Source organism: Apodemus sylvaticus, chromosome 9, assembly GCF_947179515.1.
Source record: "Apodemus sylvaticus chromosome 9, mApoSyl1.1, whole genome shotgun sequence".
Classification (NCBI taxonomy): Eukaryota; Metazoa; Chordata; class Mammalia; order Rodentia; family Muridae; genus Apodemus; species Apodemus sylvaticus.
Genome location: NC_067480.1, coordinates 28,939,091 through 28,957,953, shown reverse-complemented (window position 1 = coordinate 28,957,953; position 18,863 = coordinate 28,939,091). Strand labels below are relative to the sequence as shown.

At 43.6% G+C, this 18,863-nt stretch overlaps 1 protein-coding gene across 1 annotated transcript in view; it reads right to left on the bottom strand.

The window, feature by feature from the left end:
- Window positions 1-4,413: 4,413 nt before the first annotated feature.
- The window catches only part of Dner (delta/notch like EGF repeat containing), a 295,828-nt gene continuing 281,378 nt past the window's right edge, over window positions 4,414-18,863 (bottom strand). The window contains exons 12-13 of the mRNA XM_052192619.1: window positions 10,639-10,885; window positions 4,414-5,375 (exon numbers count right to left, since the gene is read on the bottom strand). Coding sequence (XP_052048579.1) covers window positions 5,264-5,375; window positions 10,639-10,885 — 359 coding nt within the window. The 3' untranslated portion in view covers window positions 4,414-5,263. The remainder of the gene's footprint in view (window positions 5,376-10,638; window positions 10,886-18,863) is intronic.

Below are 18,863 nucleotides of genomic sequence, written 5' to 3'. Positions count from 1 at the left end.
AGATGTGATTTGCTATCCAGAGGCTACTTAACCATCTCTGGAGTTGTTTTTTGGTTTCCTTAACGAGGAGGTCCTGCTGGTACCCAGGAATAAGAGCTAAGTGATGCATGGTATTCTGCAAGGTATAAGACAGCATCCAACAAAGAATGGTCCTGCCAAAGTGCTGAGGCAGACAGACAGACAGACAGACAGACAGACAGACAGACAGACAGAGACTTTCTCTTTTTAAGCAGTAAGACACACAAAGGTGTGCTGAGAGTAAGTCTGCCTCAAACTAGCTGGACCCAGGACCCCCTTGTGTGCTTCACATGCTTTGGGTCAGGACTCCACAGAAGCTTCCATGTGAGAAAGAGAACTCCCTCCTGAGTTAACTTGAAATTCCCAGTGGGAGCCACATTTCGGAAAGCTTGCAAGCGTTGCTTGGCTTCAGTATAAGGAAACCACAATATTTGAATTTCAAATCGTTCAGGGGCCTTTTGGGTTGAGAAAGCAGGAAATTGCCTTATTAAAAGATAATTTGCCCATGGAGTGTTTTCCACACAGGGTAGTTTAATAAGAAAAGGATTTCAATTTTGTGAACATTCTCTTTAGCACTTCGGAGTTTTCAATGAAGCCAGCAGGAAAATGACAATTGACTGTCTGTTGGCCTCCCCTGCCCCACCACAGTCAGGAAATGTGTTTGTGGGAGAATTCTTAATCTGCAGATTAGAAAATTTAAATAACCAATGTGGAAATTCACTTGGACAAAACTAACATCCTAAAACCAGGATGCTTCTCACTCCAGCAACTGAGGGTCCCCAGGCATCCTAGTCAACCGTGTGTGTGTGTGTGTGTGTGTGTGTGTGTGTGTGTGTGTGTGTGTGTGTAAGTGCAGTGATGCACCTGCCACAGTGCACACAGGGAGGTCAGTAGACCACCCCAGGTTCCTAGGCCAGGCTCGCTGTCCCATGAGCTTCCAGTGATTCTCCTGCCTTGTCTCCCATCTCTCTTCATAGGCAAATGCTAGGACCATACATACACAGACTACTGCATCTCTTCTACTTGGTGAATTCGGGTTTGCACAGCAATGCTATTCTTTACTCCCCGAACCATTTCCTCAGCCACACTTCTGGCCAAAGCCCTGCATATGGTAGCCTTCCTTCCCTCAGCCTGGGACAGAGCCTCTTCCTAGCCAGATCACCCCCCCACCCGGAAGTCCTCTGCCTCAACCCACTTCCCGGCTTCACTCCTACCCACTCTCTCCATCGACTTTTCTTACTGGTCATAGCTTTTTAAGCTTTCTTGATGTTTCAACATTTATTTAGATCCCACATCTATCTTTGGATGTCATTGGCAAGTGTATTTTTAATTCTTACTGTCACTAAAATTCCAGTGTGGACTATTTCCACCCACCAGGCACTTCCTACAGAAACCTTCCCCAGTCTCCCCGACTCCCATCTTCTGTACCCAGAGACAATTGCTATTTGGATTTTTATCAGGATAATTTGTTTTCCCAGTCTGGAATTTCACAGGAATGTAAGAGCATCTCTCCCTCCCCTGGTGAGACCCTGGCTCACACCTGAAGGATGCAGATGCATTTCTGTGTGTCCCACAAGCTCTGTCTGTTTTACTTTTAAGTGCCTTTGCAGCATCTGGGGGACCATGGTAAATAATATAAAATAACTGTAAGTAGTTTTGTACAGGACTTCCTAAAACATGCTTTTCTTGCTCTTGAGCAGACACATATAACGAAGTTGACGTTTATGCACCTGTGCCTGTCTGTAATCACCACTGGTACTACAACCTGACTCTGTCCTTCAGCATTCTCCTCAGAGAATGTGAGCTCACCTAAGGTTTCACACATCTTCCCTACCTTTCACCCAAGCAAGCTCTTCAGGTTCTGATTTAGGTGCCACTTCATTGTAAGAAAGGAGAACTTAGAAAAGCCCTCCCCAGTGTGCTGGAGACAGGCTGCACCATGTATAGACTATAGCTCTGCCTGTTTACAAAGGTTTGTAGAGACAGGACTACATCATTTGTACACTCTAGCTATGCTTTTACATAAAGTCTCATGGAATCCCATGAATAGAATAAGGTTAATTCAAGTCCACAAAGTCAGAAGCCATTGCAGGTTCCTGCGGTCCTGAATATAGTGAGTCTTGTCTATCAAATTCTGACTTCCTGGGTGGTACAGGTACAACATCAGTGTGGTTGCAGAAGATCTGATACCCTGGAGAAGATGCTCCCTGCTGTAGCAATCTGAGTACATCACGACACACTGCGGGCCATAAGTACTTACTATCAGAAAGGGCATGTTAACCTACTTCGTGATAATAGCCACATCTAAAAATAAGAACATCAGCATCCATAGTTAACAAAAGACAAGCCGAATGTTTTATATATACTGTGGTGAGGAACACATACATGCAATCCTCTCTTCTATCATTATTGAAATCTCCTTTCAAACTTGTGATGCTTAAGCACGCATGGTTTCATTCTCAAGGCCATCATCAAGTAAATGATTAAAGCAAAGTGCTAATCTACTCTGCTATACATGCAATGCCACTGCTCAGAGTTCATCTTCCCTTTCAGTATGTTCTTGGATGGGTAATTATATATGTATTTTCTTACTGGGTGAAGGTCTGATATGAACTAAGCCAAACTTGGAAGCTGGAAGCCTTTCTTGTGGCACTTGTTGTTTCTATCTGCTGAACCCAGAACTGGTGCTCAGGGAGGTGATTATGCATCGGGGTGGGGTGATGGGTCAGTGGGTAAGAGCACTTGCTGCTCAAGTATGGGAACCTGAGTTTGGATGCTGAGCAACCAGGTAAAAGGTGGGTAGAGTCTTCCTCTCCCATAAGGCCAGTGTTGCAAGAAGGGCTACCATGTGGATCCCTGGGGCTTTCGGGCTGGCTAACTTGGCCAAAATATTGGTTAGTTCCAGACTATGAACTTGTCTCAAGAGGATAAGATGTGGGGTTGATGATAGACTAGGACTTTGGATAGTTTTCTGTGGTTTCCACATACACAGGCACACACCTGTACATAATACACACATACACCCATACCACACATACACACAGGAGGAGAAAGAGGAGGAAGAGGAAGAAGAGGAGAGAGGGGGATGTTAAAAATTACTGAGAGTAGAAATGACCTAAGAGGACAGGCAGCCCTGTGGACACTGCCCTGAAACCCCAAGGAGAAATAAACAGAAATGGAGTTGTGGTGAGCCAGCATTGCCAGAGCCTCTCTGGTCCATCTATCAAGGTGTCTTTATGTGAAACAACTCTGTTGTGTCTTTCCAGCCATTATATAACTAATAGAGTCAATAATTTATTCTTTATTTCCAAACACTTAAAATATTAGCATATTGCACTGCAGCATTGTTTAATAATCAAAGTGTAGGTGTACTGTTATGTCACTTGTTAGATTAGGGACAGATGTTCTGAGGGCAGAGAGGGATGGAGCAGCATCTGAAATTACTTTTTCCTTAATGCCCGCCCTCGTGCCTGATTTGCAGACGTCTTTCGGCCTTACCAAATGGTTGCATGTGAAGTTCAAGATGCATTTCCCAAGATGATAGTGGAACTTTTCTTTTGGAGAAAAGTGACACTGGGTACACAGAGACTCTGAACTGCCTTTAGGTTTCGAAGGATGAAGAGCTGTTCTCAAGGCAATTTCATTCCCCCTACACAGGAGAGCAGCAAGGCATTTCTTGAGGCTAAGGTCCTGCCTGCTCTGAGTGGACAAATCCCTGGATTTCTTGTACCTCAACATTGATACAATCTGTATCTCATGAATAGATTCGTGGCTTCGACAAGAATTTCTCTGATTCTTGCCCACTCTTCATATTGACAAGCAACACTGTCCATCAGGAAATTACAGACAGCCAGAGTGCAGGAAATGGCCCTGGCAGCTATAGAGATGTTGTGTTCATCCTGAAACAAAATATCCAATGTAAGCTACTTTTATAAAGAAAGAGGGACCTGCTTAACCCCAAATTCTAGAGGTTGGGGCCTTAATGGTGGGAGTCATTGTGTCATAACAGAAACCAGAAAACCATTCAGGATCTGAGCTGTCTCATAATGAGTTCTTGTGAGAGGAACTACCTTAGTCCTTTACAAAGGCAGCAACCAAGTGACTTAAAGACCTCATTCCAAGTCTCACCCTCTTAAAGATTCCATATTAATTCTTGGGGATCACAGCATTAACACACAAACCTCCCAGAGACACACTCAAACCCTGAGCCGTCACTCGGGATTCCTAAATGCCATAAGCAGTTGGGTGGGTTGACAACCAATATCATAACTGGAACATTTTATGTTGGTTTTTTAAAAGAATGAGACAAGTAACTCCTCGACCTGCTAACGTTTATTCAATATTCTTTGAAATTAGCAAGAATCATAAGAAGCACATATCAATCAAATACAGGCACAAAAATTGTCTTGGGTATAAAGAAATGTGCACTATAAGAAACACTACAGAAGGGACCAGCACCTCTTACATGTCACTACCTCTTAGCAAGAAACACCTGCAACATAATTTAATCCACTCACAATTAAAATGAAAAATACTTAACTTTTAAAGGAAAAAGTATAAGTTGAAACTGATAAGTCTTTGCTTCTCTAGACCCTTTCCTTGTTTATGTTTACAAGGCCAAGTTCAAGGACTGTTACAAGGAAATGACTGAAACAAACTGGAAAGAACAACATTTCCTCAGAGTTCAACAGAAACAGTGCAGAAAATAAGTTACTTACCCATGCACAGAATAAGGCAGAGGCTAATTTCATTCAGGTTAGGAATAATAAATTTAACTAGTTTTCTTTTTTTCACAAAACAAACATCTCGGACGCCACGTCATATTAAGTAACGATTATACTGAATTATGCATCATACTCTATTTATTTTCCTAACTCTACTCAGAAAGCCGGCATCACACGTCAAAAGAAACTCTTCCTACATAAGGTTTATTCTGTAACAACCACAGAAGTCCATCTGGGTTTCGTGGTGGGTCTACTGTCAAACGAGCCCATACTTGTTGAAGTATACAGTGTTGAGAGCTGAAAGTACATTAAAACATGGTCTACGGATTTCACAAATTCTGTTTTTTTTTTTAAAATACTGTTTTTCAAACTAAAAGCTGCAGAAAATTAGTTCCTTGATAGTCTACTGAAAACTCTTGAGCAGCTAACATTTTACATCTCTTAAGCTTTTTAATTTTCTTAAAAATATTTAAACGATCTTAGTATCTCATATTTTTTGAAAAATAATCCAAAAAAAAAGATTACAAATCTTTTGTTTTAATCAGTGTGACCAAGGGTTTGTCATCAGGGCTGTAATCCTCATAAGCAATGGGAGTCACGTCGTACATTGCAGGCCGAGACTTCTTCCCAAACCTGAAATCACAGACACAGAGGACTCTGGTTATAAGAGAATAGGACCCCAAGTTCTAGTCAAGGTAGGTGGTAAGAATAACTTCCATTAAGTAGCTGCTGCCTGTACATGGGGATCTAAGCTTGACCTTCCAGCACTTATATAAAACTGGGGCAGGGGTGCCGGTGGAACCCAGTGCTGGAGGCAAGGAGGGGAACAGGGAGACCCCAGGTCTCTTGGCAACCCAGCCCAGCAAACTGGTGAACTGAGCTGAGCTGAACTCCTGAGTTTAAGGAAGGATCCTATCTCAAAAATTAGTAGGCAGAACAACCAAGAAAGTAGCTGCACATGGGCCTTCCACCTACACACACATACACACATGCACACAACACACACACTTTCACATACATAACCCATATATAACACACACAGAGACATAAACTCATACTGTATTGTATAACATACACATGCATGCATACATCCACATATCCAGATATAACACACACATTACATATGTACACACATTATAACCTACATAAAATACACACATAAATTCACACATACACATGCATGCATTCATATACCTACACATAACACAGACACACATTTAAGCATATATATGTATATATATACTCACATACCTATATACATACATACATTACACACATGCAAAAACAGCATTCAAGAGTTAAATGGAACTACAAAAATACTCTGAAGTCTATACTTTAGCATGTACAAAAATTTGAGGCATCCTGGTATTAGCACTGAAGGATAGGAAGCATTAGTCTTTAGTTCTGGAGGCAAACTGGATTAATGATAAAGCATCCTGGTTAAGTTGTAGCAAATCAGGCAGCAAGACAGCTCCATGGCAGACTTAAGAAAACATGTATTGATTTCTCCTTTTCTTCAAGATCCATAAATATCTGGAATGACAGTTTGCTTTACATCCATACTCATGACTAGCATACACGATGGCAGGCAATGGTCCCCAGGTAGCACTCAGACAGTCTCTCCCCTGGTGAAAAGGCTCTGCTGTCCTCTGAGATTCCCAACACAAAAAGCTCAGTAGAAACGAATGACCTAAAACACTGAGGTGTTTGTCCACAAATGCTGCCGGAGATCACCATCAAATCCTACTCTTCAGTTATCTCGGCCCCCAGGAACATTCTTTTTCTCTGAGTACCACTTTATTGTCCCAACAGATCTATTTATATCAACGTCTCCTCAGCAGCAGGACTGTTGCCCAGAAGCCAGGAGAGTCAAAACTCCAAGTGTGAGACTTTCTGCCAAGCCAGCATCAAGAAAGCAATTATTAAAACATGATGTGTTCAACTTCTGGGTGGTCTCTTCCCACTTGAGACCTCAGTTTCCCCAAAGTCTCCAGAGTGGAATGCGATTTAAAGTCTTCCATGGAAACCTATCATATTTTCTTCTCACATATGACTTTTTAAAAAATTACTTTACCTCCAACAGGGCTCATTAAAAAGAGATTTAAAAGACAATCACTTTAAATTCTGAAAAGATTAAAATGGCCCTCCAAGGACTCGGAGGAGGTTATCTATCATGGCTCCCCTTCCTCTGTTCTCTCTCTCTCTTCTCTCTCTCTCTCTCTCTCTCTCTCTCTCTCTCTCTCTCTCTCTCTCTCTCTCTCTCCTCTTCTCTTCTCTTCTCTTCTCTCTTCTCTCTCTCCCCCTCTCTCTTCTCTCTCTTCTCTCTCTCTCTCTCTCTCTCTCTCTCTCTCTCTCTCTCTCTCTCTCCCCTTTTGAGTGTCTGCTTCAGGTAGTAAATGAGAGCAGAGAGAACTCTTCAAGTGAGTTTTGATTCGGGGTTGGGACGACGGTTAGAGACACAGTCTTACTCTGTAGACTTGGCTGGTCTGAAATTTACAGTCTAGGTTGGCCTCAAACTCTTGGTAATTCTCATGTTTCAGCCTCTCAAGTCCAAGGATTCTGGGTGTGGGTTGCCACCATGCCTGAAATGATCTCTGATTTTTAAACTTTCATTGGTTGCCTTCCAATTCACTTAAAATTGACTGTCTTTCAAGAGCACAAAGGGCATGACCATGCCAGAGGGGCATCATGCAAAACATGGGACCAGAGTTAAAGCATTCTGCCACCGTCAACCCATAGTGACCACTGTGATGGCAAGAAGACCCTAAGTGGAATCATTTCTAAACTGCAAGGCCTTGCTATACTCCAACAAACTGTGTTGGCATTGAAGTGGGGTCAGGCCTGAGCCTGTTTGTCTGGATGAGGCCCATTCAATCCTAGAATAGGAAAAGTGCCCATGCTATAAAACTTGTTGAATTCTATACTTCTTCCCAAGTGAAAATATGAGAGGCTGCTCTAAGGCAGAAAATGCTCACAAACTATTTCTCATAAAATAGCTAGATGCATTTGTAATAATAATTTGGAAGAAAAGCTAATAACAGAGAACTTCTTTGGTCCTAGCCTGGAGGTCCTGGGATGCTTATCTCTGGAACTTTGATATGAGAATGAATTATGTGCACTAGCTGACTAAAGTAATCAACTGTTTACAACACCCCCCAAAAAAGGTAATATGAACAACTGAACAGGCTCATTACATCTTTATAAAGCCACGTGTTATTATATTATTTCCATTTGAAAACAAATCTGCCTTCTTAAATATCCGGAAAATCAGCTGTCTCTGTTTCCCACCATGCATTAAGCAGCAGCAAGTCAAAGGACTATGAACTTGAGTGTTACCATTGAACTGAAGATTGGGAAGGAGAGTTTGAGAAACAGACGGAGATCCACTGAGCAGGACAGCCCAAGGCTAGGCACACTCACTTGTACATGTACAGAGAAGCTGAGTGAATGGGGCACCTTGCCTTGTGTCCAGACTCAGGTGCTTGGCTGTGTGGCAGAATACCATCGACATCATCTACATGGGTAGAAAGTGTAATGCTGGTGATAAAAGTTGGTTGAAGTCAGACTAACACACCTAAGACAAGAAGAGAACCAGTAGACTAGGAGCTGCTGTCCCAGTACTTCAGTTCCCTAGTTAGTGTGAACTCTGTTTCTTTGAGTGAGCTACAAACTGGTCAATCCAAAGTGTAGTAGCTGAAAGTGTGTGATACAGTCACTGAGATTTTTAAGCACCCATAAGCTGACAAGGCTTCTTTGACTCTCCTCTACCTCTCAAGGTGGCAGATAAACACCTGTTAACGGCCTTACTGAAATGCCAACTGCCTTTCATATCTCCTTTGTGTTTCAAAACCAGGCCAGGTATTGTTCCTTAAACGTTGGCCACTCCAGATGCACTCAAGAGACATACCCTACCTTTTTGCTTCTCCGTACTACATTGTCATCTATGAAGTCCACACTTAAGAACCACACAATTTACTCAAACAAACCAAAAAAAAAAGGCATGTATATATAATGTCTTAACTAAGTTTACAATTTTGCGTTGGACTATATGTAGAGCTATCCTGAGCCATATGTGGCCAATAAGCTATGGTTGGGCCACCCTAATTTGTCTCAGTAAAAATAATATCAACATCACACCAGCATCTTAAATATCATACTTGGTAACAAGTTCTATGCGCCTAACTTGCCCTCTGAAGGAACAAAAGATGCTACAGCCAGCCATAAATAAGGCAGAAGAAAGAGCACATTCTTCCAGTTCAAAGTCCCCTGAAAGCTATAAAAACAAGAGCATAAAGGATGGCAGGTGGATCTGACCATACACAAGGCCTGAATATGAAGGTTTGAGTTATTTGAAGACAAGAGAATGTGTTTATATACTCTCCTTTTTCTGTCTTCTGTGGCAAAAGACTTGTAGGTGGTAAGTAGAACTAGGCACCATGAGCCACCAAGACATGACCTCACTGTTGGGTATGTGGAGAACCATGGATCTACTTCTGCTGATGGGGAAAGTGAATAACAAGTCTATCTGAGTTACTGGAAGCATGGCAGCTGGGAGGCAGGTAGCTCTTGGGACAAAGAAGAGGGATGCCTTCTCCATCCAAGTGATGGCTGATATCAGAGTCTCCAGATGTTTCCCCAGGCCCTCACCGTCATCTAGGTGACCCAGTTGGAATGTATCCTGTGTGACCACTTGGCTGTGGTCATTCCAACTCAGTATCATTTGCAGGCTAGCATCCAGGAAACAGCCTGTGAAATGGGCATTTGCTACGGGCCACATTTGGAAACTAGAGAGAGGAGAACATCAAAAGGACGAAGTTTTGCCAAGCTCTTCCTAGAGTTTCCAGGAATTGAGAGCAAAGAAGTCCAACTTGCCAGAGGTCTGGCTGCAGCATCTTCATAGCAGACTGCAGATCAGGTTGTGGCCACAGAACCCTTTAGGCAAGAAGTTACCCTGAATTCCAGATTCTTGGGAAGGAGCAGCTTTCCTGTGGACTGTTTCCTCTGGAGTTCTTGGAGGACACTGGGCTTAACTGGCAAGGACTATCCACTGTGCATTTTGTTAAAGATGGACAACATATAAGAACCATGTGAATTCTATCATGTCTTTTATTCCCAGCCAGAGTATTCAGTTATCTTGCCAAAGGGCTTTGCAGGCATCACGCAACAAAGCATTCCTCTCAAAAGATCTGGGTCTAAATACTATATTCCTCCACTTGGGAGGATCACAAAAGATCTTAGCCTCTGAGATAGCATCTTATTTCTGGGTCTCCCAAACAGCCAAGTATAAAGATACAGCTCTTGCTTCTTCCTATGAGCTAAGCTTTTTTTGGAAGTACAGGAGAGCCGGGCAAATCCTGTTAGTTCTCTACCCATTTTTTTGCAACCCCTGCCTCCAACCTGGCGAATTAGGATACTGGAACTAGTCCTGTTGGCTGGGACCATATTCTGAGCTAATAATATTCAGGGACTCAGACAAGACAAAGCATCCTATACCAACACAAACTGAGGTCACACATTAATGGAAGACCTCATATTTTGGTGACATCAGGTTGTTGTCTGACATTCACAAACACACACACACACACACACACACACTCACACACTTGTGTTGCATGCAAAAGCGCACATCCATACATACACATGAACATGCAGATACACATTTAAAAAATGTTCAATACACTGTGATGAAAAATCATATGTGCACAGTTTCAGATCAATGCAAATTAAATAAATGAATATATTAATGTAAACAAAACTATCTATGGGTTTTTAAGGGCTGCTCCTAAAGGGGGCAAGTACTCTGTCTTCAGTGCCTTGGTGATTTAATTTTTTTAAGACCTGCCCCCTTGTGGCCAAGAAGTATAAGTGGAGCCCACTGTAGACCCTCAGAGCTTACCTGGCATGCCGGATGGACGCGATGGCATTGCTGAACTCACTGTCAATGCTGCGGCAGTTGTAGAATTCCTCATAGGCTGGCCGGGAGGAGCCCTGGTACTCAATACGGCTGATGCGGCAGATGCCCACGATCAGGATGATGAGCATGAGAACAAAGGCTACACACAGGGCTCCGATGATGATGTAGAGGGAGTGCCGCGGCATGTTGGTGAGGCTCTCAGCCATGTGCCCAGACTTCCACTGCAGGTCTGCAGGCAGAGAAGGAACTGTAGCAGTTAGCATGCTATAGCACTAACATCATATAAGGGTCATGTGAACTGGGAAGGATTGTTTTCTGTGACTAATCTAAGCAAAGATTTAATATCTTTAACACTAAGGGTCCCTGACAAACTCCAAAGAAAAAATAAGAATGGATCTGCTTTGGTTTGGATGTGAAATGTCACCAAAGGACCATGAGTTTTGATTCCAGTTGAAGGTGACGTTTGGGAAGGATGTGAAACCTTTAAGAGGTGGAGCCTTACTAGAAAAGTCTAGAATCACTGTGGGAGTAGAGTAGGTTTGGGGTGTTATTCTCCAGTTCCACTTACTGTTCACACCTTGCTTTCTGACTGCAGGTGCTTTCCCTACCTCTCCCCTCAGAGAGCCAAACTAATTCCCTCCTTCCTGAAGCTTCTTCCCTTCAGGCACTGTGTTATAAGAAAAGTAACTCCATGGCCATTCTCAAAATACAGTTCTTCTACCTGTTGCAAATATCACTGTAAACAACAGAAACAGAGACTAGAAAAAGGTGTTTGACCCTTCTTGTGGACCGATTGGTAGAACTGCACCCCAGATATGGTAACTTTAGACTCCCTGCTGAGGAACTAGCCCTGTGAGTGTGCTAAGCTCTATCATGTACAAGACGATGGTGTCGCATACACAAACAATTCAGAAAATGAGCTCCAGTCCCATGCACCTACCTTGCAGTGCCATTAACTACTAATGGCTTATCACTCTGCTTCAGATTTCTTTTACATGTTTTAAAAAAAGAAATAACACGTTGACGATAAAGATGAAGTTCCCCCATTCTCATGTCTTCTCCTCACCCTACCAACACAAGGTCAAAAGGACCTCAATACAAGAGTCAAAAGGAGGAAGACAATCTAAATATTCAACTCTAGAGAGACAGAGAGACAGATATTCATTAAATGGTACAAACAAATCAAAGAATGCATCAGAGGGGACCTTCTCATGTGGTATAAGAATCCAACAATCACAACAAGTTTAAAATAGTTTCTTGGACATTAAAAATAAAACTTGCCAGTGCCTGACAAGTGCAGTGAGGCATACTCTTAGTCAACCATTGATCTGAGCGTGGGGTTCCCAATGGAGGAGCTGGAAAAAAGACCGAAGGAGCTGAAGGGGTTTGCAGTGCCATAGGAGGAACAACAATATCAACCAACCAGTACCCCCAGAGCTCCCAAGGACTTAATCAGCAACCAAAGAGTACACATGGAGGAACCATGGCTCCAGCCTCATGTTTAGCAGAGGATGGCCTTGTTGGACAGCAAACAAGAGGAAAGGCCCTTGGAACTGTGGAGGTTTGTTGCCCCAGTATAGGGGAATGCTGGGACAGGGAAGCAGGACTGGGTAGGTTAGTGAGCAGGGGTGGGGGGGATGGGATTGGGAGGGTTGAGAAGGAGAAAAGGGGAAACAGGATAACATTTGAAATGTGAATAAAGAAAGTGTCTAAAAAAAAGCTCAGAGAAGGGTCATAAAACTAGCAAACTTATACTGCTTCCCTAGTTGGGCTCAGATCTTTAAGAACAAGTCATTAAGTCATAACTACCAGAACATGCATAATTCCCTGCCCCTTACCCCCTCAAGAGAGGCAGCCTAGGCAACTGACATCCCTTTAGTGGATGTGAACCAGGAGCTGAGGTCTGTGTCCACAGCATGCCTCTATAATGGTTGCCTCCAAAACATGGGGTTATAAGTGATTCCAGTGTCTTCCGTATACTTTTCAATCATTTTAGTAATAAGGATCTATTCTTTCTGTGATCAAGAAATGAACAATACGTTATTGGTATAAAGAACCTCTACACAGCAGTCGAAAGAGCACAGACCATCGGATCACACCAGTTCGAGTTAACCCCAACTCCAACATTCAATCCATCTCCTGAGCCCCTGTCCTGAGCCCCGCTGGTTGTTGTGAACATAAACTAGAAAACTGAAAAGGTGAAGTGAGAAAAGGCACTTGGTGGGGGGTCCTTCAGGAAGAATAGCTGAGATGCTAGAAGAAGAAAGGAAATAAACAAGTGCACTGTCCTGTGAGGCAGATGCTCTGGGCAGAGGATGACAGAACATCAGCTGCCCCTGACCTTCCACTAGCCTCTATTAACAGGGACAAAAATGGAAGGACTGGATGTCACCTCTGGGGTTGGCACTGTCTGGTCACAGTAGATGATGTTCTGTTTGTGGACCTGCATACAAATGGAAATGTCTAGCTAATAGGAACAGGATGCGAAAGAAAACTGCAAATCAGAAGGAGCCTGGCTTTGTCTATTGTAGTCATACTGCATGGCCACCACCATTACTTCAGAGTCATCACTTTCCTGGTGTCTAGATCAGGAAAAATAAAAACCACCTCCAGACACCTTTCAGTATCCTGGTTATGTGAACGCACCACCACACATTCAGATATGCCCTCAGTGATCAAGGACTCAGAATTGACTATTCTTGACCCTAAAAAGGACACCTTGAGGGAGAGGACAAGTGGTGAGGCAGACAAGAGGCAAGAAACATTCCCTAGCTTCCTAACAGAGAAGTGACTCCTGCTCCTGGTCTGGACACTTCTAGAATGCCTAAAGGGAAATGGTGAATAAGGAATCTTACAAATGTGCAGCCAGATCACCCGATCCCTAAGTATCTCATGGAGACCTGTGACAGCTGGTTTGCCGCTCTCATCCAAGACTGCCTGCCTAGCTGCTAAGGCAGCAGAGGGAGCTTAGAAAGCTACCTGATCCTTAGTGCGCTTGCACCTCAGCCAAACTGACCCAGAGACAAGGGGAGCAACAAAACACACTGCAAAGCAATCGTCTTCACAGACGGCAGAAGGTGTTTTGTGAAACCAGAACTGAGGTTCGGTCCCCAAGTCAGGAGCCCATTTTTTTGGCAGGAGCTACTGCCTCCTTGGAGAGACTACTCTGTTTTCTGGCAGAAAAAGTTAAGTGTGGTTCACTCGGTTTCCAAGTATTATAGCATTCATTCGCTTCAAAATTCAGCAGCAGGCTGGAGTCCAAGGCTCAACAGAACGTGTTTTGTCATCCATTTAGCATCAACACGAGGGTGGCCAGGGTGGTTTTCACTCCAACTCGTCGCCGAGTGCTCAAATCTGATGGGCAGTAACGTGTGTGTGTGTGTGTGTGTGTGTGTGTGTGTGTGTGTGTGTGTCTGTGTGTGTCCACAAGTTCATCCAGGTCGCAGCACACATATAAAGGTCAAAGGACAATTTCCAGCATGGTGTCAGTTCTCTCCTTCGACCATGTGTATCCTGGAGATGACACTCAAGCCATCAGTCCCAGCAGCAGTTACCCTTATCCACAGAACCATCTCTGCAGCCCTCACAGGAGTTCTTGATTGGCTTTTGAGTTTTATGCATGCTCTGTATATTAAAAAACATGTACATCAACTTGATTGTGTATACGTACATGCTCACACATGAGAACTACTGTGAGAAGGGCATTGTACCTCGTTATATGGTCACACACGGCACTGTCTCATGTGGGATGAGTTACCCACAGTTTGCATGTCCCTCCATTTTCACCGGCATTTGCATTCCAAGGTGTTTAGAGATTTAAGGAGAAATCTATCACCATTTCTTACCAAACAGCAACAAAACAAACAAAAACCTGTTTCGTTTCATCACGTGCCCTCATGTTTAAAGCTAAATTCATCTTTCCTGTCTTCTGAACTGTTTCTGATAGAAGTGAAGGTGGCTGCCTGGCAAGCTAATTGGTTTAGTAGCCAGCCTGGATCTGTGTAATCTAACACTCCAACCCTCTGTCTGAAAGGCAGTGAATGTCCCCTCTCTTGCCAGGTGGCTGCAAATGCCATCCTCCATGCAGGCTCCGTCAGCGTAAGACAAGGACTTTCCACATCCCCAGAGCCCCGTTGCATGAGTCATTTACTGGGTTGGCTACAGCCCAGCTTGGAGATGAAATCTTAAACCTGAGCGCACTGAATGGGATTATCTCATGGGCCCCAGCAGGTGTGCGACCAGGACCGCCAGCTCAAGAGCTGTTTGGGGAAAAATTTCACAAATGTCCCACTTGTAAGTCTCGAGGATTCATTTGCATTTTTGTTTAAATTTGTCTGAAGTTCTGTGCTTTCTGAAGGGCTTTTACGCTGAGCATTTTGGGACTGCAGGGAGCAAGGTAGAGAGACTGTTCATGGTGAACCAGGCAAGCTGGTGACAAAACTAAATCTATCCAAATTAGTCTGTAGCCAATTTGCATAATTTATTCTAAAGTAAATTGTCCATATCTATTTTGTCATTTATCTTGGTGAACACAGCAAGACTCGCTAATTTACTCATCTGAAAGGAGTATGTTTGTGATGTCATTTAACAAGTAAACAATTCTTAAGGCTATGGGCTGCCTACAACTACAAGGTAAAATATAAAATTGTGTCATGTTTTCCACAGCTGAAGGTGAGCTGTCCAATAAAAGCATTAATTAGCTTGAGAAAAAATTGGCAGCCATTGTTGTTTTTCAGACAATTAATGGATATGATTTTAATGAAGTTGGCTCATAGGGACTGGAACTACTTGAAAGGATTAGGAGGCATGGTCTTAATGGAGGAAGTGTGTCACTGCGGGTGGGCTTGGAGGTTTCAAATGCTCAAGCCAGACCCAGAGTTGCTCTCTTCCTGCTGATCCTGCAGATCTGGACACAGAACTCTCTGATGTTCCCCAAGCATCATGTCTGTCTGTGTGCCGCCACACTCCCCTTCATGATGATAATGGACTGAACCTCTAAAATTGCAAGCCAACCCCAATGAAATGATTTCCTTTATAAGAGTTGCTGTGGTCATGGTGTCTCATCACAGCAGTGGAACACTAAGACAGAAGGGGAGCATATTACTTCATAAAGAACCATTTGCAGTACACCTATGATTTGCATGCCTAGTGTATGCTGCAATAAAGCATGAAGGAGAAAGTTGGGGAGAAGTGAACTCTTGGACCCTTAGGTCTTTAGACAGATACTAGTGTCAGCAAAGTGCCAGCAAATAATGAAAGTACAGATGTGTGAAGGCTACACAGGCAAGCTGTACTGAAACAGGGGAGGGGACAAGGTAATCATTTAACTGAGTCAAGAGAGCTTGCACAGTGGGGATCACTCAATGATAAAGCGGGAGTGAGGGAGAGCAGAGGGAGGACTACTCCAGGCAAAAGAGCAGAATGAGCTCAGGCCTGTAGCAGAACAGGACAAAAGACCGACAGAAGCCAGTGTGAGGAGATTGAGGCAGAAAGGCCCAGTGAAGGGAAAGGTACCTCCCTGGGATGGGCCACTGAGGCTCTTGAAGTAACTGGCAGAGCCTCGGGTCTTGATGGTACTGAGCATTTAATAGTACTGGGCATGGCTGGACTCAAGGGTTTGAGAGTTTATATCTACACTGAGAAGATGTGCCTGGCTCTGAGGCAGCAGTTTTCAAACTGTGGGTCTCAACCCCATTGGGGATCAAATGACTCTTTCATGAGGTTGCATATCAGATATCCTGCATATCAAATAGTTACATTGTGATTCATAACTAGCAAAATTACAGTTATGAAGTAGGAATGAAACTAATTTTATGGTTGGGAGATCACCACAACAAGAACTGTATTAAAGGGTCGAAGCATGAGGAAGGTTGAGAACCACTGTTGCAGGGATGAGAACAGAAGCCAGTTAAGGGCCTACTCTGGTATGGGGCAGAGAAGGTAGTGGCTTGGTCTGGGATGGTGGGGACAGTGTGAGTCACTGAACAGCAAGTGCATATGAATGGAATTAGATGGGGGAAGGGGGCTTGGCAGGTAGAAAATAAAAATCTCACTCTCACTTTCATGGTTTGTGTGGCTGGATGCATGAAGTGCTGCAGCTAAGTAGGGGTCACCTTAGAATGACCAAGAAAGAGCAAGCAGGAGACCCAAAGCTCTGTTTTATAAGGAATAAATGGAGATGCCATTAAAGGACCCCAGTGACAGGGGTGGCAGAAAACTGTACTTGCTGTGAAAGTCACTATTTTGGTTATTAATTTTAGGCTGGCATTTATTGAGAGTTCCATCTATGCTGGGGACACGCAGACAAAATATGCATACACATACAATGGTAAGAACATCCGCAGATCAGGGAGTCTTGCTGTGGCCTGCCATTGCCCCTAGGTGAGGAAGGCCTGGAGATGGGGTTCTGATGGAACAGAAGAGCAAGTTATGACAACTAAAGAAGAGGGGTAACAGGGGGATTCACTAAGGCTGGGAAATGCATATGGAGAGACAGCTCTGCCTTTGGCTGTGTTCAGGGTCCATCCCCTGAGCAAAGACCTGGGTTTGATAATACTAAACAGAGGCCACACATCTTTCCTCCACAGCTCTCAAGTCTGAGAATTCTAAAGTTCCAGGGGTTGACAAGATTCCCACACCACATTCCTCCAGCAGGGTGATTCCTACTTAGGAGGTCCTTAAAGTACAGAGATGGGTTTCTGCCTGTACCTGTTCCTGTGTTGTGGCTGCCTTCCACATTCCTATGCACTTAGGAATCATCTCCAACTAAAACATTAGCCACTTGAAGACTACGATCTAAGGATTTTTGAGAAACTGAGTGTACAACCAACAGAACAGAAAGCTGAATATGGCCAACAGAGAAAGGTCCCAGCTACAGAATGAAGGAAAACTGCTTCCATGAAGAGTAAGTACTCTAGGCATCAGACAGACTCACTAACTAAAGAGCCCTCAATTCAACTGACACCTGCCCGCATGCATGTAACTGTCACTTTAAATTTTTAAGGAACAAGAAATAAGCTGGCCCAACACTCTTTTTGTCCTTTCTTGGTAACCCTTGTGATGCCCCATTATTACTTTTATTTTATGAGTTGTACTGGATGGTTTTGTGTCAAACTGACACAAGCTAGAGTCATCAGAGAAGAAGGAGCCTCAGTTGAGGAAATGTCTGCATGAGATCCAGCTGTAAGGCATTTTCTCTATTAGCAATCAAGTGGGGGGGCTGCGCTTTGAGTGGTGCCAACCCTGGGCTGGTCGTCCTGGGTTCTGTAAGAAAACCGGCTGAGCAAGTAAGGGAAATCCAGTAAGCAGCAGTCCTCCGTGGCCTCTGCATCAGCTCCTGCATCCAGGTTCCTACCATGTTTAAGTTCCTGTCCAATAATGAACAGCACATGGAAGTGTAAGCCAAACCTTTTTCTCCCCAACTCGCTTTTTGGTCATGGTATTTTGTCCCAGCAATAGAAACTCTTAACTAAGATGTGTGTAGGTTTTGTGTGTGTGTGTATGTGTGCGCGCGCGTGTGCGTGTGCGTGTGCGTGTGCGTGTGCGTGTGTGTGTGTGTGTGTGTGTGTGTGTGTGTGTTCCACATGCATGTAGTGCTCATGGAAGCCAAAATAGGGTTCAGATTCCCTCTAACTGGAGTTATAGACTGTTGGGAACTGGCATGTCCATCCTGGGAACAAAAATCACCTGGGTCCTCTGAAAGAACATCTTAGGGGCTAAACCAACTCCCTGCCCCTACCCATCCCCCACTCCACCCCTGCTACAATGTGAGCATTTAGATGAGTCTCATTTTGTTGTATTTTTAAGTTTTTATACTCTTATTTGTTTTTCTCCTCCATATCTTCATCTAATTCTGTCTATAAGTTTGCCCATGTAGAAGCAATTCTTTTTCTTTTCTATTTTTTCTCTATCTTCAGCCTCTCTGTTTCCTCCTTTTCTCATTTCTTTCTATGCTGAATAGTATTCTGACTTTCTTGCTTTTAAAACTCTCATGTTTTAATTTTTTATTCCCTTTTTACACCTTCCAAATCTGTTTGCGAACTTTGTCATGAATGAGAAATCACTTTTTACTTTCCTTTTATTTTTCCCTTCGTCCTCTCTACAACTTTATTTACCCGCCCCTTTCCTTTCTCCTTCTGTCTACTTAATCTTGCTTCCCTCCTCTTCTTCCCTTTCTCTGACTCCTTCCTCTACCTCATTCACTCGCT